Below are 23793 nucleotides of genomic sequence, written 5' to 3' on the forward strand. Positions count from 1 at the left end.
GGGGGTGGAAACGTCATGCTTTGGGGCTGTTTTTCTGCAAAGAGACCAGGACGATTGATCCGTGTGAAGGAGAGAATGAATGGGGCCATGTATCGTGATATTTTGAGTGAAAACCTCCTTCCATCAGCAAGGGCAGTGAAGATGAAACGTGGCTGGGTCTTTCAGCATGACAATGATCCCAAACACACAGCCCGGGCAACAAAGGAGTGGCTTCGTAACAAGCATTTCAAGGTCCTGGAGTGGCCTAGCCAGTCTCCAGATCTAAACCCCATAGAAAATCTCTGGAGGGAGTTGAAAGTCCGTGTTGCCCAACGACAGCCCCAAAACATCACTGCTCTAGAAGTGATCTGCATGGACGAATGGGCCAAAATACCAGCAACTGTGTGTGAGAACCTGGTGAAGACTGATAGAAAACGTTTGACCTCTGTCATTGCCAACAAAGGGTATATAACAAAGTATTGATATGGACTTTTGTTTTTGACCAAATACTTATTTTCCACTATAATTTGCAAATAAATTCTTAAAAAATCAGACAATATGATCTTCTGGATTTTTTCTCCTCATTTTGTCTCTCATAGTTGAGGTTTACTTATGATGAAAATGACAGGCATCTGTCATCTTTTTAAGTGGGGGAACTTGCACAATTGGTGGCTGACTAAATACTTTTTTGCCCCACTGTATCTGTAGTGTGTTGTTTCTCGGCTCATCTTTATTTGTCAGTTTCATTTTTTCCCTCTGCATTATGGTTGCATTTATAGTCATTTTCAATCTGATGATGTTCAGTTAAGAGAGTGATAATCTGACAAGATACATTGACACTAGCGTATCTAAGAAAAATAAATTCTGCTGTCTGTACTTCTCTGTTAGTCGCTGATCAATATGCTCCTTCTTCTCCTCGGGCAGAGCGTCGTACTCCTCATCATCCAGCTCCTGCAACCACGGCTCCTCCATTTCAGCTTTCTCTTTCTCCAGAGCCTCTGAAGTACACAAGCAGACAGTTACATATTTCCTAACCATAAACCCGACTGATTAGACATACATATACACTAAATAAAGATTTGTAACCTTTGTATAATAATGCGTCATCAAGTGCATTTCTCTTACCCTTGGCTTCTCTCTGTGCTTCCTCTCGTGCCTTCAGGGCGTCGTACGAGTCACTCAGGTTGACTACAAAGATGCGTTTGCGGTTATCAAGGGCCTTGAGAATAATTTGCAGCACGCTTGCTGCCGATTGAGCATACACAGACTCCAGGCCGTCAATCACGATGCCGCGGTGACAGTCGCTTAACTAACGGCATGACGACAAAAAGACGACAAAAAAAAGAAGACACAAGTGAGACTTAAGTAAAAAAGTGTCACACATAATACATATCTGATATATATGTTTGATTCATCAAAGACTGAACTGAATAACCACAAGACAAAACTGTGGGTAATCTACCTGAAATCTTTCTGCCAGGATGTCAACCAATAGCTGTTCAGGCAACAGATTACTGTCCACATCTCCTCCCTGAGGAGAAACCACACTCAAGCTGGTTTATTATAGTCAACTATTATTTTATTATTTCAATTATACACAGATATTAAGTAGGTTCATACCCTCAAATTAGTAGAGGAATTTTTCAATTTACAAACATGGACTTCAATGCGTTGACAGCAGCAGCAGATGAGCATAGGAGAAGAAAATATACCAGGCAACGGGTAAAGTGTGTGTTCTCGGTCCCCCGAGGAGCCTTGGAGCCATTTCCGCTGAAGCACCGTGTTTTCTTCTTACCAGCCTCCTCAGGCTTCTTCCCAGCATTAGCGGGTGGCAGCACAGTCGTAGGGTTGTGTCGCAGTCTGGCTGATAGGTGAAGTTCCATTGACGAGCACCTCGGTAACCACGGCATCAACACTCAGGCTTACCCCTCCGTAGTGACGGGCCAGAGCTGCCACACAGCTGCCATTATCTAAAGTGGGGAAGACACACAAATTCACACCTATCAATCCTACATTTCTGGGTATACAGCATATAAACTGGGAGGCAAGTTAGGAACACATATTTTTGGTGACTCTTTTGGATCTAGTCACATATTTTATGTTAATAACAGATAAACCAGAGAGGTATTGCAGGTGAAAAAAAGATGGATAAAACATGGGTCAAATTAATTCAATATATTAGATTGATATATGAGGCTCTCCAAATGAGATGACAAAATTGAGCTTGATTTAAAATGCATAGCCAACTTTTTATTAATCAATTAGTCAATCAGTTGCTTCACCTGTCAGTGGCGCTCCATACACAATAATAGCAATGCCTCTGCGGTTGCGTGCAGCCAGACCTTCAGGCGACAGATCCACACGCATGTGGCGAGCTATTGCTCTGGAGACGGGGGTCATCTCGAGCTGCCCCAGTGCCTGGGAATTTCCCACTACGGTCATCTCCAAAACCACTGAAAGAACGAGTGTTACTTAGACACGCAGGGACTGTGGAAACAACAGTGAATGTTCAGATGTTGTACTTACGTAATTCAGCTGGTTTCAAACTTAACGAATGCATTTCTTCCACTTTGCTGTCTCTTTCCTCGTATGTGTCAACCATCACAGCTTCATCTTCATCCAGGCCTTGTTTCAGTCCTGCTGTACACAGGTAGTTTGGATAAAAACAGAGACCGACAACCGACATTATATGCAGACACCTTTGAGTACATGATATCAGTTCTTAAGGATCATGTGTGCCCTAAGCTACCATCGTCTTTCAGCTGGGAGCCGTGCTCCTGGTAGTACTCGAGCAGTTCCTGGGGAAGACTTTCTCCAGGGGCTCTGGGGGGCAGCAGTAATATGCGGTTCTCGCCATAACCCTTAACAAGACGCAGGATCTACACGGGAGGAAGAAATGGGAAAGAGAAGGAAACCGGAACAGAGAGAAAACATAATATGGAACAGTTAGAAGAAAATGAAATGTTGTGGACCAGTTAAGGAACAAGATAAAAGAAAACACATCTCCAGGGCAAAGAGTGGTTGGAAAGATCTGGAAGAAACATGTGACTTCCTGTGGTGTAATGCATTGTGCAGGGGTACCTTTTCTTCTTCGGAATACTGTGTGTCTAATTCCAGGGAGTAGAACTCAACAGGGAAAGGGCAGGGGTTTCTGACAGTGACGTTGACCTCGACGTCACTGTTGAGAGGCAGGCATGGCCCGAGCTCCAGCACAGACGGGCAGAACTCCAGATGTGGCTCCTCCGCCCGCCCCTGGGCTGTAATGAACAGCTGCTGGCTGCTCTCAGCCACACGGACATGTAGCTGCCTGTTGTAAGAACTCTGTAGAGACACGTGCGGTAGGTCATCAATCCATGTAAAGCTAAAGTTCCTCTGCTATATGTCATGCCAATCTCTAAAATCAATGAAGCACTTTACCCCCTTAGCAGGGGTGAACTTTATCTGGACATTGACCTGTTCACCAGGAGACAGCATGCCAGAACTGGGAATCATCTTGAACACCACAGCAGGTGGTTGTTGTATCTGTAAGTCCTTTTGATGCTGGTAGAGAGCAAGAAAACCAAATAGAGTCAGGTTTGTATGTCTAAACAAAGACTTTTTTTCCCAAAGCAGTTGGTGCCTTAAGAAAATAAGAGGTGGAAAAGTTAAATGAGATGTCCAAAAAATGACAGATCTGTTACCTTTTTGATAGGCTTTCCCTTCTCAGCTATATTCCAGACGCACGGCACAGACTTGTGATTAAACAGCTGTATTGTCCTCATCTGATGGGGAACAACAACATGAGGGCATTCTTGTGTCAATTTGGCTACAACAGACATTAGTCAAATCAATGTCGGAGACTAGAAAAGGATCTAAACTTCCAACACTGTACTCTCATTCAATCCTAGAATATAACAAGCAACCTCAGCAGGGCTACACAAAGGTATCTCTTGTAACACTGTATTACCTGACACATTGCACAGTGTCAAACTGCAGGGTATCAGTTGAAACAGTGACGGCCGGCTCAGTCACCAAAGCACACAGCCGCACCTGGACCGTCGGGCCGCCTACGACCTGTAGATCCAAGTAGAGACAACGCGGACACAATGCTACTGCTCAACAAGGCAGACAACCAGCCAATTAAGTTTCACCCTGAATCATGGTTACCTGTATTGGCATGACAACACTTGTATCCCCCATCTTCAGGTCAGCTGTTTGTGGGTCAAATTTGACCGTAAAAGTCTGCGTCTCTCCACAAGGCAGGTTTTTTACTCTTTTAAAGTCTGTACTGAATCCTTTGAAGATGCAACACAACAGTATTATTCATTTCAAACATGTAGAATATTGAGAGCCCATAGAAAAGTGATTTATATCAAAAGAGTATCGCCCCATTGATGATGCAGCCCTCCAAACCCAGCAATTCTATATCATTCACATTAATTCATTCATATCCATCTTGTATCACTTTAGGATTATTCACTCATCTTACATGATTTAAAAAAAATAATAAATCTGTAAACTTGTCTCTCTGGATACAAGAGAGGGTTATTTTGTGTAATGTAAACTGCTTAGCTTGGACCCATCCAGTGTTAAATAAAACCCGCCAACAGTATTTCTAAAGCATTATTAAACATGGAATGCCATTAATTATTAAATATACACACTAAACTACTATTCCTATGAACTGAATGAAAAATAAATAGATGAGGAAATATGAATATCAATTGGATTAAATATTTAAATGAGTCACTATAGTTCAAATCTAGTTGTTAGATCTAAACAAGAATAGCTGGCTGACTCTGTCTCTCTCCCTACAGACCGCTGAGACAATGGACATACATTTTGAAGTAGACCTAAGTCCCGGGGCGGATTGACGTGTTTTCTCTCTAGTTTCCTGTGTAATTTCTGTGTGTCCTTGAGCTCATTCAGTGCTGCTTTTCTGTCTATAGTTTGTGAATGATGATACCTGTTCCAGCTAGAGGTTTGACACTGGCTTTGAAGGACACAGCCACTGTACCAGTGTTTGTCACGTTTACACTGTGACTGTGGGGAATGGCTGGAATGACATAACCAAAATCCAAAACATACTCTGGAAGCAGGAACCTAGGGCAGAGGAAAGAAGTACTGAGACATGTGTCTAAAGCGATGTGATTTTTGGATTCAATTGTTCAGGTTGTCAAGATGATAACATGTTAAACAAGGGACTATTGAGTGGATTCACGCCATGACATCCAGTACATTGATTTACCACAGAACAAAAACAGACGGTTGTTATTCATTACCCCAAAATCTTTGATTACCCCAACACAGTTCTTCTTTCAGACCAGTGAGTGGGCCATCTGTTCAACTAAAGTCTGTATGTGTGTGTGTGCAAACATACTGGCTAAGTTTGTGCCACTTCATGAAGGAACTTTGCGATTCTCGGAGCTCAAGCAGACTGTCAGTCACAGCGAGGGCATTCTGTTTGACCATCATCCTCTCAATCTCCATGTGAAGCAGCTCTTTATACTAGAGGCAGCAGGCATAAGAGAGAAGGAAGAGGGATAGCCGTTAAACACATGAAAGTGACAAAAAAGTACGGAAGGGTCACATAAGCGCCAAACAGCACAGTCTCACAATAATTCAAGGTATCTCCAAGTCAATCACATGCCCCATGTTTAGATCTCTTAATACAAGCAAATGCTATGATGGCAATAAAAAGTGTCTCATTATTTGTCAAGATTCACTTGAAGGAAGATATCATTACTTTTTTACTCGTAACTCCAGTGCCAATACTACTTCAGCTTAAACACTGCGTGGGAGTCTTACACAATATGCAATGTTTAAGATGTAATTAACTGCGCTATACTCCCTAAGGCTGGTTACTCATAAACCCCGTGACAACAATACACCTTCAATGAGATGAAGGGTCGACTTCTACTCATTGTTGTCCTGTTGTCCACAAAGAGGAGGGATATCGTCCCGCTTTAGAAAAGAAACTCTTTCTCGCTTTCACTCTTCAACATGAATACCTAGAGCCGGAGATGGTAGCTGGAGATTTTAAAAGGCTCTTCTTCAAAGCAGCAGGGAATAAGGACTAGTTTGCTTATCTTCTGCTTTCTTTAATCTGAGGTATTTTATTGAACCAAAACACATTAATTTGGATGTACTTTGAATTGCTGTTCTCCCTTGATGCATCACAATTGAATAGTGTACGGTGTGGGTTGGTACGGCTGTGGACACAGGCACTCAACACCAGGGTGGTGAGTTTCAATATTTTATCTATTCCGCTCACAAGAACACGCCGCTCGCTCGCTCGGTCTCTCTCTCTCGCTCGCCCCCGCCTCACTGTTCAAATAGGGGAGAGCACACACACCCACGATTATCCCCAGCTGATTGTCATTGTTTTCACCTGGCACTGTTCCCCAAGCCACTCCCCCTCTCTCCCACCTGCAGCCGGGCTGAAACCACGCCGCCACCACAAATAGTAATCCATATTTATTATCAGTCTTAATGTCCACCTTTAAATTCGGACTTAGAAATGCATTCATTGTCTAAATATAATAATGGATTAAATTTGTCCTCCTCGTATCTTATTTCCACACCATCTGACTAACATTGAAGAAGTCTCTGTCTGTATGTATTGCATATTGACTTCACACTGTACTGTCAAGTGTTACTCCAGTGGAACCGTTTGTTGTTAGTGGGATAGTTTGTGATCGTGTGTTTCTTACTATCCATTATCACACTCAACACAATCCAAGAGAGCACAATGTTGAGTGTGTTTGGATGAGGAATTTCCAAGAAAGAAAAGCTGTGCCAGGCAGAGCAATAGAAAGTCACTGAGGGCAGTGTAGAGGACAGGGTGTAGATGAGGTGGTAATGTCGCCAATTGGTAAGTCCTTATCTGTCCTATCCCCTTATTCTGCCTGTACTAAACAAAGCGTTGTATAGTCTTATAGTCTCATCTACAGTACAGTCGGCTTAATAGAAACCTACATGACACATAAAATCAATGTTTAAAAAAGAATCTTGGTCACAAACTGTAAGGTGGTGTTTGGCTTCGGCTGTCTGTCTTTCATCAGATGCCGTTCCATTCATGAGCTCCACTCCCTCCACAGCTCTTCTGGCCTGCAGCACCAAATCACTGTAAGACTCCTCTGCTGCAAGGGAATCACATTTAAAGAGTTACATTTGTGCCAGTATTTGCTGCCAAATGGAACCGTCTATTGACCAAAAGATTTAGGCTCAAAGATTGCTAGAACAACCAGAATTACCAGCACGCGGTCTAAGAATGTCATTACTTCATAATTCATCCTATTCAACAGTATTAGTTAGAAATTCATATCTATTCTTAAGTTATGGGCAAAAATGTGTTTTGAGAGGCCACAGTGACCTTTAACCACATCATTCTATTGGCTTTACATACTAGGTGCTTATTTTATTTAAAAGAAACAATAAACTATGACACCACATAATTACCACTTCTCCGTTACTGCTGATTATTAATTACTGTCCCAATGCAAGGGGAACATTACCTTCTATTGACATTACCCCATAATTGCAGTTGGGCATTTTGGGTTACGGGTGTGCATACAATTACAAGGGGGGTATACGATTTTATGGCTAATATAGTAACATAATAGTAGATGAAAAACATATTTCATTAGCTTGGTGAGTGAGGATATGGTCATGTCTCTATGTAGGAGAAAATGTCAAAACATACGCAGGTTTTGTGGCAAGTTAAGGGTGATCCTTGGGAACACTCCCTTTCCAGTCAGCGGCCTGGTATGACATGTCTTTCTACATGTTGCTCATCCTCCAGGGCCTTCCTCAACCCCCCTGCCTCCTCTTCTGCCTCTTCATCCTTCTTTTGAAGATGTGTGATGCTGAAGTTAAAGCCTATCTTGCCAGTATTGGTTAGCGTCACCTCAGCTTCACTTTCTTGATCAAACGGCTGGATAAAAAGAGACAAGAGGCAATATTGCTTTTTATATGGATAGTGACTTTATAGTGAATTGGTTTTGTGGCTGTCTCCACCCAGTCTCTCTTTGGTGCAGTGGATGTTCAGTAGCGATGATACATCACAGTAATAGTTTCATGAGGGGTCACCATCATGAGGGGTGATTCAAAAACATTTCCATTTCCACAAAGCAACACAGGGAGCAACAGAGGGAGAGACACCGAGAAAGAAAAAATAAGAAAAAGAATATTGCTGAACAGACAAGAAGCTCAAGAATCGTTCTGAGTGTGGGTGCAAAAGACCATTGTGTGAAAAACTATACAGTGACATTCACCCTGAACATTACATATGATGTCTTTGACACAGACTGAAACATACCTTCTTGATTGGTATGGCTTGTTGGGTTAACATTCTGAGGAGATTTAAGTCTGAGTAAAGGAGCTGTGCTTACATACCTGCAGACCAAAGTCGATATGCGTGGAGTACAGGCTGTAGCTGATTAATAATACCTCTCCTCGGAGTCGGATCTCATAGGTCGGCCCCTCTTCTACACGGCACTGTGCTACCACCTCGCTGCTGACATTCTCGTGGCCGTAGAAGCAGAAAATGACCCGTTGCTGCTCACCAGGTTGCAGATGACCGAATATCGGCAAGATATCAAACACCTAGAGGCACAGAAAAAAAAATACAGATGAATTCTCATTGATTCTGCTGTTATTGTTATTGTGCGTTCACATTAAAGAGATGTTTTGCTGAATGGGTTTTCTCTTCTCGTCTCTTAGTACTCGACCGTCTGTCTGTCTCTACATCATTGCATGTCGAGTTTGTTGCTTTTCGGCCTCCTTCCTGGCTGCTGGGCCACTCACTTCACACAACAGCCTGCAGCCGGCTCATCCCTCCTCCCGGTCTACACACCTCCCATCAAAGCCCCCCACCAACATCTTCTCCACCTTGTTGTTCACTCATTGCCAGATTGTTCTTCCCCGCACGCTTTTTATTTTTTTATTTCCGGCCTAACTAAGGGTGTTTTTCTTTTCTTCATCTGGTTTTTTGCTCTCACATTATCACGTCTCAAGTCTGCGTTTCATCTCACACTTGGATCAATGTTTACTTCTTGCCAGCTAATATCATCCACATGCAACACGTAAGAGAAATAAGGACACTATTGGCATATTTAGGTTTACATTAGTGAAATTGTCTACACAGTAGACAAGAAGAGGATTTGATTGTTCAAAGACAAATCAAGAGATTCATCAACAGTGAAAATCATTAGTTGTTGTGGCTCCAAATGACATAAACACTAGTGTTACAAGTCTCATGCATACATTATGAATAAGGAAACATCAATGAAGGCTTCTCTGAATGTTTCAGCATTCAATTACATCAATAGATCAAAAACAAGGAAGATATTATGCACGCTGAGAACAAACTGAACTTTATAGTGCAAAAATGTGTGCGTGTGAGTTTATTTGCATGTTTTCTTTCTCCATAGCATCACAGCATACAGACAGACTGACCTTCCCACCTGCAGCAGGCACTCTCCATACAATAACAAATTGTTGTTCACAAGCGAGCATTTGCTTACCTCGTGGGCACCCAGAGGGTCCCGTGAGCTGCTCCGTTCATCTGCACCAGGCCCTAGTGGATCCGAAAAGGCCAGAGAAGGCATTCTGGGCCAACTCCATCCTCCTTCTTCTTCTTCGGTCCCATCTTTTGGATTTGTCTGCTCCCCCTCTACCTCCACTATCTCTGTCTCTCTATGATGAGAAAAATTCAGAACAGTTCCACTCATCTCCGGTGCAAATGAGCTATTTCAATACGTTTGCCATTTAGTTTGTGCAAGAAGTGTTTCTGGACTTATTCCCAGTAGTTCAGAGTGATTATGTACATTTATCCTTGAGATCCATTTCATCCATTCATCCGTTTGTTTATTTTCTACATATTAGTTACAGGTATGTTTCAGTTTTTGTATAATACTTACATTCCGATTAAAAAACGGGAAATTCAAGGTAGTTTTTGACTGTAGAGAAATAGACAAATTGTTTTGTGAATATGATTTGAAGATCCCGAAGGAGATTTTAAAGGGCTTTCATTTTGAACCCTACTTCATGATGTCCCGATTCTCTCTCAAAGAGGTGGTGTGCAAGGGAGAAAGAGAGACTTTTGGGAGCGATTGTTGCAGAGTGATTAGCGAGCCGACCAATGAGACGGATTGTTAAGAGAGGTCATAATCCAAGACGGAGAGGGTGAAGCAAAGAGAAGGGTGATACGAAGGCATCTGGCCCAGTCAACATATCCAGGTGCGCCGGCGGGGCCTGCCCATCAGAGCTGGCTGACGTGCTAGCTGACATTTACAACCTGTTACTGGCACTGGCTCATGTGCCCACCTGCTTCGATTCCACCACCAACGTGACCCTCCCAAAGAAAAACACTGTGACCTGCCTGAATGACTATCGTCCCGTTGCACTCACCCCACGTGTGATGTGATTGTGAGGGTATAGTCAGGACCCACATCAAAAAGATGATCCCAGGAACCGCAGACCTGCTGCAGGTCCAATGACAATGCAGCGAACAACGTCATCCACACAACCCTCCCAGGGCAAGGACTCCTGTACAAGATTTCTCTTCATAGACCTCACCTCAGCTTTCAATACGGTCGTTCCACCAAAACTCCTCACTTTGCATCTGACACCTGCAACTGGGTGCTGAACTTCCTATAAAGGAGAGAAGAAAGAGCCCCCCCCCCCCCTCCACAGGGATGTGTACTGAGTCCCCTGCTGTACACACCAGTATCATCAAGTTTACAGATGATACTACGGCCATTGGAATGATTACTGGTGGGGCAGAGACAGCGTACAGAAGACAGGTGGAGGAACCTGTGGCCGGCTGTCCCAATAATAATCTCTCCCTAAAATCAAACAAGACCAAGGAGATGATTATCGACCCAAGGAGGGAGAAGGTGCAGCACACACCACTGTACATTGGTGAGGTGGTAAGGGTGAAAACCTTTGAATTACTTGGAACATCAGCCAGGACCTCACCTGGTCTCACAACACACTCCAGATCGCTAAGAAGGCCCAGCAGAGCCTGTACTCCCTACGAAGGCGGAGGAAATTTGGCATGCCAACAGAAATTCTCGGCAAATTTTACGGTCAAGAGCGTCCTTACCACATCAATCACAGTGTGGTAAGGACACTGCACTGAACAAGACAGGAAAGCACTCCAGCGTGTGATAGAAACAGCACAGTTCATCTCAGGAGCAGCCTTCCCCTCTCTACAGAACATTTACTCTACGAGGGTCACCAGGAGAGCTGAAAACATCATCAAGGAAAGAACACCCCCCAGCACAGTCCTCAGTCCTGTCATCAGACAGACGCTACAGAACAAAGAGACTAAAAGTTTTTAGCCTCAGACCACCACACCGTTAATAATGTAGTTTTTGTTGCTTTTGTTTATCTTGAGGGAAACGTCAGGTAATTTGGACATGCAGGTGTCTATATGTGGTGTCAGCGAGGTGGCCTTTGATTATGTGTGGTGCCTGTAACCAACAATTGGAATGCTAGGAACTTGACATTGGTAATTGTATGCGCAACAAGGGTTAAAATGACTAAAAGACACACAGCGCACTGGACAGTGAATTCTGTTTATGTTGCAGAACAGGCGTTCGAACATGTTCCTTCAGTTTGCCCTGACACAGGGTCTCTAACATTGATAACAGCACCACACACACACACACACACACACACACACACACACACACACACACACACACACACACACACACACACACACACACACACACACACACACACACACACACACACACACACACACACACACACACACACACACACATTCTGATCGATGACTGACTGCTGCTGTGACTTAATGTCATATTTGCAACAAAGCATGGTACAGTTAGCTGTACACATGACAATGCATATTTTGAAACTTGAATAGAGATTTTGTAGCGATCAGAAGCACAGGCAGAGGAGACATTTGAGCGAGAGGAGATCAATTAGGAAGAAGAAAAAAAGATCTAGTTGGTTCGAGGCCACGAACACAGAGACTGTCACATTTTGAGGAAGAGGAGTCGGAGAAAAAGCTCGAGAGGCACAGTGTTACGTTGACTACACAATCAGTAGATCTGTCTTTTGCAGACATTTTTGCAATATGGAAGGGATTTTGCTCTTTACCCTAAAACTTGTTCCTTCGGTATATTACAGTTTTGAACATTGCTTTGATCGGTAAAAAAAAGGTGTCACTGAAACTATGTGCTTGACTTATTTCTACAACCCAATGAAATTAGCATGTAGCACACTGTTAAATAGACTCAAGGTATTGTGGCGTCACGAGAGGCTGGGTCCTGGAGGGACGCTACATCCCCAGAAGATGGCTGTGTCCTGGGACAGCTATGGCCCCATCTGCTGGTGGACTCGGGAACCCCACCCCTCCAGCACGCCTGAGACTGATGAACACCTAATGAACTGAAGGGTTTTTAAGAGACGGGAAGAGGTAGAGGGAGTGGAGAGGGGAAGGAGGCTGACAGAAACAAGCAGCAGACTGGGCGCCGGACCAAGGACCCGAACACAAAAATACAGCTCCACCTTGTGTCGCTTTGGGTGTCCCTGGTAGTGTATCTCGAGGACCTAAGAAATATATATTTATTTATACGTTTAGATACTCATTCAAGCAAAGGCGGTGATCACATTCAATCTACATTGCATGATTATTGTTTGAGCTTCTCCAGATCCTAGATGCTCTATTCATGCAAACAACTACAGGTGCCTCCACCTAGTGGTTGATGGTCATATTTCACTTATCATTACAGTGACTTAACTGTTTTTAATGTTGCATGCAAAAAGTCAGCTTTTCAGAAAAACAACGATCTCATCTTTATGATATTGTTGGGTAAATTGTAGTATACATTAAAAGGGAAATGCTAAAAACTAAATGAACCACTAAATGTACTCACATTGCAACACTGGGCTTGTGACCTCTTTGATAAAGCATTTATACCCATTATCAAAGCCTATCACCTCGGGTTATTTGATTTGGAGGTAAAAATACTGTGTTTATTAAAGAGAAAAGCCCCATATAAAGAAACAGTGGTTAATATTATTTCTTAAATACTGAGTCCAAAAACTCCCAGACAACAGGTATCTGTCCTGGGATATGCTCTTCTGTGAAGGTCAAAATGTGACCTGGATGAAAAAACTAAGCAATACAACAGGAATTTGTTACCTCTTTCACGACTCGTGACACCCGATCCTGACAGTAAGTTGGGTCAAAGCACACCCACAGCTCAGCCTGCTGCCCATCACCTATAGTCATGGACTGGGAAAAGATAAATCTTGTCTTAGTTAAACAATGTAAAAAAATAGTCCTAATAATATCCTAGTTATTTTCACATAGAACACACGATTGGCAGTCGACAGAAGATTCAAATGAGGTGCTCGTGCCAGGCCAAAAGTCTGTGTGCCACTAAAATCAATAGGTTTCTCCTCTTGGAGCATGAAATGAAAAAGTTAACAAAAAGGAAGATACGTGTACCTTAGTGGTAGCCGGGCTGTGGGCTCCTGAGGCCTCACACAAAGAGAAGGGCTCAACCAGAGAGAGCTCAACAGAAAGAGACAGAGACAACACATTCTCTAAGACGAGCTTCTCGTATAGCGGCATTAGCCTCTCTCCTGGGACCTGTGAGACGTATTAAAAAAGGGTACATTAAAGAAACATTAAATAACTAATAAAATAGTTTTGAACGGTTTCCTGGAGAGATTATTGTACGGTGTGGGTTGGTACGGCTGTGGACACAGGCACTCGAGACCAGGGGGGTGAGTTTCAATATTTTATTTATTCCGCTCACAAAAACACGGCGCTCGCTCGGTCTGTCTCTCTCTCTCTCTCTCTCTCCCTCGCTCGCCCCTGCCTTACTGTTATATAGGGGAGAGCACACACACACGATTATCCCCAGCTGATTGTCATCGTTTTCACCTGGCACTGTTCCCCGAGCCACTCCTCCTCTCTCCCACCTGCCGCCGGGCTGAAACCACGCCCGCCACCACAATTATCTTTTGACCAACCTTCTCCAGGTGGAATTTCAGCTGCCTGGAGGAAATTCTGAGCATGGGAGCCACAAAGCGACAGGTAAGATCTACGCACATGATGAGCTCTCTACAGCCCTGTCGACCCACAAAGCCATGGCACACCAGGCGCTCCTGAACAACCTTGGTGAAGACAAGAAAATAGCAACTGTACATATAATATCAGAGATAAACACTGTGAGTCTGCGAGTCAACTGTCTCACCTTGGGGGAGTCTGAAGATCCTGTCAGCACCATGTCGACTGAGCCGCCTGGAGCGAGCTCCACACGAGAAGGGCTGAGGCTGAACACAGGCCTCTCTTTGCCAGAGGAGGGCAAAGGCTTACTCATTCTACCTTAAAAATGTACCTAGATCAAGGTTGGGCGCGAAAGGTCTGTCACTGACAATTGTGGTGCCAGTGCCGGTGGCGGACAGAAGCACAGTGTGCACGTGGCTGTTCTGGATAGATACTTCCATCCTGGCCCGGAAGAGAAGTGTGTCCTTCAGGTGAGCCACTACTTTCAGCTCCAGCTGGCTCTCGGGTGGCACTTCCCCCTCACTGGGCTCGACCCGGCCAAACGTCCCTCTGTGGCTCTGAGGAAACTGAGACACAATCACAGTTTCTTTACGGCGTGTACGCGGTGAGCGGAAGCCTCTGCTCTGAGCGAATGTGAGGGATGAAAATATCTTCCCAGAGTGAGGGGCAATGTCACTGTGGCCTGTGCCACACAAGGACGGGAAAAGATAGATGTGTAAAAATCCATAGCTACATAATCGTGTCTCATTACATCTATTTGAATGTATGTCCTAAGTGTTTTCTAACTATTTACAAAAACAATGAGTTCGCTGTACTCAAATGGCCTCCACAATCACCAGATCTCAATCCAATAGAGCATCTTTGGGATGTGGTGGAACGAGAGATTCGCATCATGGATGTGCAGCCGACAAATCTGCGGCAACTGTATTTAAAAGAGTAAACAGCCAATGAGGATGGTGTTAACACCTAATGTTAATTCAGATGAACATAATTTAGATTTTTCATAGTTATTGGACGCTGATTATCAAATGATTGGCAAAGACTGTATAACATACTTCAGTTCTGTCAAATAGTATTGTTCAGGTTTGTTGTTATTTGGCGCAATAGATGTGACATAATGTTACAAAATAACATGAACGCGTTACAATATGACAACAACATAGAATCCTACTAAGACTTCATTTTAAGCTTCACACAGGGACTGTGGCTCTATCATTGCCTTGTAGGATTTTTGGCTTCTGTATAGTTGATGGGGCTTGTTAAGTTGGGTTAAAATGTGTAGAAATTGTTTTTGTCTGCTGCTTTGTCAGCAAGAACGAAATGAACAGAATCACTGTGTTAGAATCAGAATGAAAATTTGCTTAGTTTGCCACATATTCATATATAGAATTTGACATTTTTTTCCACTCTGTTCTCCCCATACATAGAAAAAAGAAGAAAATGAAAAACAAAGAACGGATGTAATATTTAGCAAATAGAATATATATAGATATTCTAAAAGTACATACATATCTCTATGTATTTACTTTTAGAATACAAATATACATATATATATATATATATATATATATATATAAAACTGAACAACAAAGAGGGATGATGGGTAAAGTGCAAATGGTGCAAAAAGTTCAATTTGGCATTGTCTTTCTTACTTCATAATAGTCTGTGTCTCCAATGACTACGTTCTGCATGTCCATCAGGTCGTAGTTGAACTGGACATTAGGTCCAATGCCCTCCGCCATTATTGTGAGAGTCAACCGAGCTTCACGGCCTGAGTGGAGACAGAGGAGAGCCAGGGAGAGATTCAGAACACAGTTAAAGACAGAGAAACCCCCAAAATGGAGATCAATGCGGCTTAGAAGACACACTCAGCGGCCACATGCAAATTTCCCCAAAACCTTTAACAACCTTTGGGTTGAGATATTGGGGGCTCATGACTGCATGGTCTGATATGAATTCTGATTCATACTTTATCAGATAGTGTACCTGGATCCAGGTGAGATGCCTTTACATCTTGCAATGAAATGGATTTTAAATGACTGCTTGTAATTACCACTTGCCTTCTTACTCCTAGTTTAAGGACACAAACTAGAGAAAACCACAATTTTGCACTACAATTGGCTACTTGATCTTGGATAATCAAAATGTTGTCAAATTTATATCAAAATGCATTCTGAAGGTCTCTGGGACTTCGGAGGGTTTGATTAAGTGACGCCCAATGTAAATTGAGACACAGTATTCATATTAATGGGGCAAGGCACAAGGACAGTTGAATTTGCTGAAACTTTGCTGACCTAAAAAGTCAGGTCAATGGACTGTAGACGGGCAAAGCAACCGAAGAGCCTTAGCGTCCACCATCCCTTCATCTCCAGAGCCATCGCTGTAACCCTCCAACACGGTTGCTCCAGTTACACTGAACACGTTACTTACCTTAAGCACAGCTCATATCTAGTGTGTTAACATGCTCTCATTTGCTGATTTGCATTGTCAGGTCATTATGTATTTGGATCATTACCAAATGACTTCATACATTTGAAGATTGACCCAATGACGGTGCTAGAGGAACCAGTCAGCAATCCAAATGCATTTACAATTCGTCCTGAGGCCAACATGAATGTCTGCACCAGACGTCATGTTAATCAATATAATAATGTTGAGACTTTCCACAAAATAAAGCAAAAATGTTGGTGGCCCTGGAAACATGAAGCTACCATGTCTAAAATTCTGGCGCTGTTTGGTTGTTACTGTCCCATAAAGATACGTGCAGTACTGTGCTCTGGAATGTGTCAGCTAAATATGTGTTTTCCACTTACCTGTGATATCACAATATATGGTTTGTTGGTACAGTTTGGCCTCCTCAGGCTTGAAGACAATGTGAAACTGGGCTGGAGTCCTGGGCCATATCTCACCCTCCTGAGACACAGTAAGACAAGAAGAAGAATTAGTGATTCTACCCATAAAGCAGGCCTGCATGCACACACTGTAAATGCGTATACAGTCACAGAGGGGAAGAAAATAGATTAGGTTTAGGTTTTAAAACAATTCATGATTAATGTTAGTGAGAGCCTCGTAGTGTGCAGGTAAGATATTTTTTAATGCAACTCCAACTTCATTGATTCCAGTGTGGCAAGCAGTGTGGAAGTTGACTGTTTATTCTTCACGCGTAAAATGAAAAGGTGGGTATATGAATCTGCGGACGCTCAAATTCCCTTCCAAGGTTATTGTTGGGACTGGCCTGTAAACGGTTTAATCTCCTTCCCCCGCACTGTCCTCCCTCCCTCAGCCAAGGGAACCTGGCTGACGAGTGGAGGAAACACTGACAAAAAGAGCCCAGCTCAGTGGCCCGCTGCTGGGGAGATTGGATTTATGTTTGAGCAGCGAGTCCGAAAAATAACTCTTTGCAAAACCGAGCTCTTGGCATGAATTTAATAGTGTACTTTGAATTGATTAGAGGCTGTTTCAAACAGCCAACCTGCTCTTGGATAAGTTACTGAAACCCTGCAAGCTCAGATATGGCTTTAGTGAAGGACAATAACCTGCTTTGCGTCAATATGTAGTTATATATTATTAGATCACTCCGATACGTCATGAGAAGTTATTATCCAGTGCAGTTTGCAGAAGAGGGAAACTAAGGTGCACATCTATGGGTAGGGCGTGCACCAGTAGCTAATGAGAGATAATAGTCAAGAGGGAAACAGAGAGACACAGAAAACAGAGGCACACACAAACACACCGCTGGTTCCATGGTAATACAGCTGTGTGAGAGGACCAGCCGGTGGTCCCTCACTGTCTGGCTTCTGCGCTCCTGCAGGGCTCTGGACAGCAGCGGAAGGCGATGTATCACTGTGGGATGTGCTTTGCATTGAGCGAGCAGCCGCTTCCTCTCAAACTCCTCCTGTGCCAGCCCCGAGCTCTCGCTGGAGACACAAAAGGAGACGAACATCGTGACATCGAGAAAACAAGTCGGGTTGGGGAGAAGAACAAAGTGGCAGAAAGAAAGCAAAGGGCACTTGAGCTATTTCTGTCAACAAATAGAGGATGGAGAAAAAAGAACGCAGCAGGTCATTCTACTTTCTACATGTAGGAAAAGGGGGAAAATATACTGCCCTCTCTACTAGAAGTCATTGTATCAAAACCCCATCCTTTTGTTGTCTGTGTTGAAGCATTTGTGTGCACGCGTACCTCAATAAGCTCAGGGCCTCCTCTTGCAGGCTGGGCCACGTGGTCCAGAAGTACTTCAGAGGGATCTCACTCCTGTAGGTGAGGGACACTGTGCGATGGCTGGCCAAGGACATGTAGGTCTTTGTCAAAAGGACAGAGTCTGCCTCAAGGCGGATGTCCAGTTCTTCACAAACACCTTGCAAGCTGATGTGCACATCTTCACCTGGTTAGGAGACACAGAAGAGGGTTTTTAATACTTCTGATTGAGATCATCTAATTGGGTCTCAGGAGTTTAAAGATCAAGGTCAACCAAGGAAGATTTCTACAACTCAGCATGTTCTGTATCCTGTTCAAACTACTTTTCTGATTAAGTGAGGTGATTAAGGAGACTGCTTTCATCAAATCATCAAAAAATCAAACTTGCAATTACTTGTATCATTTCAGTTAGAGAAATTGAATGTATTGTACATCTTTTACATTGTTGATTCTGTACACATGACATCCATTGCAGTCTGTCCATCCCGGGAGAGGGATCCCTCCTCTGACGTTCTCCCTAAGGTTTCTTCCCTTTTTTCCCCATTGAAGGGTTTTTTTTCATATTTTGGGGAGTTTTTCCTGTGCCGATGTGAGGGTTTCGGGACAGAGGATGTTGCATGTGTACAGACTGTAAAGCCCTCTGAGGCAAATTTGTAATTTGCGATTTTGGGCTATACAAAATAAAATGAATTGAATTGAATTGAAATGGATCAGCCATTCAAATGGAGCTGGGTTTTATATGTGATAATGTGTCAAACCCATTGCCTGCCTGCAACTGCCTTTACATCATACACATGATGACAAGAAAACTTGCAGTTATTCATTATGAATGTGTGTCTGTTTACATGCTGTTGGGTTAGTGACACACTAGCTTCGCACACACAACTAATGACTCTTGCTTTTCACTCTTGCATCACGGATATCAACAGAAAAGGGAAATTCAAACACATGATTATTAAGGGCCAAAACGACCACATTTTAAAGATATACTTCTTTAGAACCTTCACCCTATCCAACACCCACCAAGAGAAGTAAAACGAATATATCTTCCTTTCTGAGTAACGTGCATCTACAACGAATCGACTCCAGTGCCGACTGAGGGAAAAGAATACCGTATTTTCGCGACTATAAGGCGCACTTAAAATCCTTTTTTTTCCAAAAAAACGACGCGTGCGCCTTGTAATCCGGAGCGCCATATATATGGATCAATTGGTTGTGTATTGTGTATTTCATGTTCTGGAGCGGCGTTGCACTTTACAGAGTTTTGGGATGTTCAGTGAAGGGCGCACAATGTTACGTCACTCATCTTAGTGCCACTTATGGCGACGCGGGAGTTGTTGTTGTTTTGGAGAGCGATGGTGTGTTTTTGTTCGGCCGACAGTAGCCTGTTTCTCGACAATAAAACCAGAAGATAAGCACATTGTCCAGAGATTCATTAGCGGGAGTCGCTACACTATATCAAAGCTGGTAGTTGGATGTCGGGATCGCGCTGACGGTCCACCGTCTGTTCCAGCGCTGCCTCTCGGTGCAAGATGCATGAAAGCATGGAGTGCAGGTACTTTCTCTAATGCAGCTGAAGTGTCAGTGTTTTTCCGGTTCGTCCGTTCATGTTTTCAGTCAGCGCGGCAATTAGAACGCGGAAGCACCCCCCCCGCCACCGCCACCGCCAGCGAATGCGGAAGCACCCCCCCGTCGGGACGAGCCGCGACCCGGGTCCCGGATGTGCGCCTTATAATCCGGTGCGCCCTATATATGAAAATATTTCTAAAATCGGCGATTCATTAAAGGTGCGCCTTATAATTCAGTGCGCCGTATAGTCGCGAAAATACGGTAAACTGACTGTGTAGCATGTAGACTCTCATTGCAGACGAGCGCTAAAGTAAAAATGCACTTTGTTCATGCCGTGCTCATGTTTGCCTCCAGCGATGTAATGATCAATTTCCATAATTTTCCATGGTCCGTCAGACCAATTTGTTTAGCACCATGGGATTATTCTACCAACACCACTTCTGTGGAGCTGTGCAGCTGGAAGAAGCTTTAGAGGAGACTTTGATGTGTCCAGCCTGGGTCAGGAGTAAAGCTGATTTGGTCCGGATTGAAGCGTCCCTAGTGTGTCATGTTTGCAATTTTTGGCCACCGATGTTTGGCAGGAAGTCAATAAAAAGCATGAGCCTATTTCCTCCTGGACTATGCAGTAAAATTGGGTTTGCCGAGTTACACCAAGCTGAGGTTCAGCATTGAAACCTCTTTGAACATTAAATGAGTGCAAAGTAATTCAAAATGTTTGTTTAGCATTCCCTGAACTCAGGTAAACGGTCGGTTTGAGTGTTGAGGCGGTTAGTTTGAGGTTTCACAGTGCAGGTTCATGTTGTGTGTACTATTGTCAGATACTCATGAGGTCCATTTGGGTTAACAAGTGTAGTGACAGACTCAATGTGACCAGAAAGAGATTCACATCTATGATTGCACTAAAAGGACATCTCTCTGAAAATTGCTTCTGTGGAAAAATAACCCAGCTGGTAGGAAATACATTGCAACAAGGTAAGTAAAAATAAAAAATAAACTTCTAATCAAAACAGAATATTTCACTACAGCTGTGGAGAATCCGGATATGATGCACTGTACTACTGACACTGGCTTTATCAGATGCTGTGGTCATAGCCTCATTTGTTTTCTCACCGGTGTGGTAGTGCAGGACCAGCGGCTGGCTGTGGACCCCTACTGTCATAGGGTGGAAATCCACAGTCACCTGGACGCTCCCGCCGACGTCAACAGTCCCACTGGATGGCGTCACAGAGAACGGGCTGGAAAAAGATGGAATAGAATTTAGAAACGGAAGTTAAGGCCTGGCGTCTTTTTTTAACAGCTGGGATTCAATGTTGTTTTAGAAACTAGTAGAAAAAAGCCAAATTGAATTTTAATTAACAGTAATTACACTAACTGTTAATGAATTGTTTGCCTAGCACAAAGTACAGCAATACACTTCTTGAACAGTTGGCAAAATGTTTGAATTTCAAGTTTTGTTGTGATCCATGGTTAGTATAAACATGAAATACAGGTGGAACACATGAGTGTGGACTGACTCCCACCTCTGCGTGTCCAGCTTGAACTTGGCCTTGCCATTTCCTATGTTGCGGACATGCTGAGTCTTCTCTGTGGAGGATTTCACAGGACAGACGGGGAAGAGGAGTTTGTCGCGGAAATCAAGAATGGCACGTGGCCCAATGGCACGGACTGGGACCTCAAACCGCTCCCTCTCTGTCACAAACACCACTCTATGTTGGTAGTCCTAGGAGGATAGAAATGAATAATTTAATTTTAAATTGGTCAGGTGATGCTGAACCACCAGCACACAGGGCTGGACTGGGACAAAAAAAGGGCCCTGGCATTTCTGCTCAGACCGGCCCCCCACAATCGGTCGGACACAACCACCAACCAGTACACTATCCTAGCTTTCCCTGTAGATATGCATATCTACTGTTCCGTTCCCAAAAACCCAAACAAGGTTGAGAACTACTGGAAGTGCCATGGACAGTAATGTCGGTAATCAGACAGTTGATGGACCCCATTGACTTCCATAGTAGAAAAAAAAATACTATGGAAGTCAATGGGGTGCATCAACTGTCTGATTACCGACATTCTTCAAAATATATATGTTTGTTTATCAGAATAAAGAAATTCATACAGGTTTGAAACAACTTGGGGTGAGTAAATGATGACACAATTTTCATTTCCCCCTCTTTAATATGACACCAAACAACATTTACCTCTAATTGTTGAGACACATCCCATAAAAAACCTATACAAACAAATTACTCACACAAAACGTCCTGATAATATGTATATACAATTTAGAGTATTCACTTGCCGTAATATTGCATATTGATGATATTGGAAATTCAGATGAAACATTATAAAATATCTAGTTAGTTGAATATACAGCCTTCAAAATGCAAAGCGGGTTTTTAACCCCCATATAACATACGTTAGCTACCTCTTCTAACGTGTAACTCGTTGGTGAGTGATAATTAAAATAATCCAATGGCATCATTTAAGTTTTTTTCTAGAGAAGAAGGGCCGTCGACAACCGTTATGATTTTTAAATGGTTACATTAGAATATCCGAAGTTGCAATTGAATAAGTGAACTCTCAACTCTGCTAGCTACAATAACAGTGCTAAATAGCTTATGCTGTGTTATTTGACTTTAGCTAACCGAGTGGCCATTGCAGTCACTTTTAAGTGCCAATTTGACAAATGACAACCTGACACTCAGACTTTATAATAGCAACAACCGACAACGATAATGTTTGTTGCCTTATTATAATATTCATTAATTGAGGTAACTGTTAAATCGTCATCATCTTCGTTGTGGCCCAGCCCAGCCACACACACTATCCTCATGCACCCGCCCCGATTAACACTCCCTCCCTGTTCATGTAGCTACCTGCTTGCTTACCGTTTCAATGACACTCTCCTGCTCACTCTGCCCCTCCTGGACTTCACTGTCACACTGACACCTGCTGCACCTTCTCCTCTGCTGCCTGCGAGCTAGGTTTGCCAACCGTCCCGTATTACCCGGGACATCCAGAATTATGGGTAATTTTGATTTGTCCCGGCCGGGACAGCTCCAGTACCGATTTCCAATCACAGCCTGCTAAGTTAATGACGCGCGAAAAACTCCCGGTTGTTGTGAAGTTGTGGCGCATCAGAGCAGTGTGCGCGCGGGTGCCGGGTGGCCAGAGCGGAGCATGTGAGGTTTTGCAAGCCCGGCCGCCGACTGCTAGCACCCCCCCGTCAGCCCGCGAAAGTGTCCCTGATTTGGGGGTGGGAGAGTTGGCAACCCTACTGCGAGCCGCAAGCACCGCTATCGCTATGGCTAGTCACCTCTCCTCCTCCATGTGCTGACACACGGAGAGGGAGGGGTGGAGCCTGCAAAGAGATGATTGGGCCAGCCCAGTGTCAGTATGGAAAATGAACCAATGGGCCGCTGTCCCTGCTTTATGGGCCGGTCGAAAGCAATTTTTTTTTTTTAAATAAAATGTTTTTATAGGCCTATCGACCGGCCCCCAAGTGCGTCGGCCCTTTTTCCCGGTATGCCCGATTACCAGTCCAGCCCTGGGTCCAGCGCTGTGTGCGACAGGAGAAGCCAGAGCCATCATCCGAGAGGAGAGCGAGCCAGCTGTGTGAGGAGAGGAGATGAGGAAGGAAGGAGCGGCCGGGCCGGAGCGCTGCGCACTGGAGAAGAGAATCCCCATCGGTGTCAGCATCGACATCTACCGGGAACAAGAGGTACTACCGTATGGGGGGTGATTCATGCCATGGGGAGGCGCTGGAAAGTGGGAAGCAACAAAATCCCAATCGTTTTTTAAATGTTTTATTTGTGACATTTCTAAGACAACTGTTGTCCTGTTGTAGCTGCAGTAGAATATACAACCATCAATTAGTTACATTTTTTTCATGCAGCATGTCGTTTTAAAGTTACATGTTTATGTTGATAAGAAGGATTTTTAACAAAAAGTATATGTTAACAATTGACCTTCAGCCTTTAAACCTGGTCCAGCGTTTGATTGACGGC

General features: G+C 43.7%; 1 protein-coding gene across 1 annotated transcript in view; it reads right to left on the bottom strand.

Annotated features, from left to right (window-relative positions):
- The window catches only part of LOC119209839 (hydrocephalus-inducing protein-like), a 33207-nt gene extending 9704 nt beyond the window's left edge, over nucleotides 1-23503 (bottom strand). Inside the window, 29 exon segments of the mRNA XM_062557884.1 lie at nucleotides 857-977; nucleotides 1105-1288; nucleotides 1442-1510; nucleotides 1804-1949; nucleotides 2262-2432; nucleotides 2506-2619; nucleotides 2729-2858; nucleotides 3061-3300; nucleotides 3397-3519; nucleotides 3660-3740; nucleotides 3931-4032; nucleotides 4126-4253; nucleotides 4925-5061; nucleotides 5339-5466; nucleotides 7745-7894; nucleotides 8356-8565; nucleotides 9526-9657; nucleotides 13145-13237; nucleotides 13454-13597; nucleotides 13984-14127; nucleotides 14208-14340; nucleotides 14342-14586; nucleotides 15673-15791; nucleotides 16834-16933; nucleotides 17754-17937; nucleotides 18203-18404; nucleotides 20897-21021; nucleotides 21307-21506; nucleotides 23324-23503. Of these exon segments, the coding sequence (XP_062413868.1) occupies nucleotides 857-977; nucleotides 1105-1288; nucleotides 1442-1510; nucleotides 1804-1949; nucleotides 2262-2432; nucleotides 2506-2619; nucleotides 2729-2858; nucleotides 3061-3300; nucleotides 3397-3519; nucleotides 3660-3740; nucleotides 3931-4032; nucleotides 4126-4253; nucleotides 4925-5061; nucleotides 5339-5466; nucleotides 7745-7894; nucleotides 8356-8565; nucleotides 9526-9657; nucleotides 13145-13237; nucleotides 13454-13597; nucleotides 13984-14127; nucleotides 14208-14340; nucleotides 14342-14586; nucleotides 15673-15791; nucleotides 16834-16933; nucleotides 17754-17937; nucleotides 18203-18404; nucleotides 20897-21021; nucleotides 21307-21506; nucleotides 23324-23491 (4223 nt within the window). The 5' untranslated portion in view covers nucleotides 23492-23503.
- Between the last annotated feature and the right edge of the window lie 290 nt (nucleotides 23504-23793).

Source organism: Pungitius pungitius, chromosome 15 (assembly GCF_949316345.1).
Source record: "Pungitius pungitius chromosome 15, fPunPun2.1, whole genome shotgun sequence".
Classification (NCBI taxonomy): Eukaryota; Metazoa; Chordata; class Actinopteri; order Perciformes; family Gasterosteidae; genus Pungitius; species Pungitius pungitius.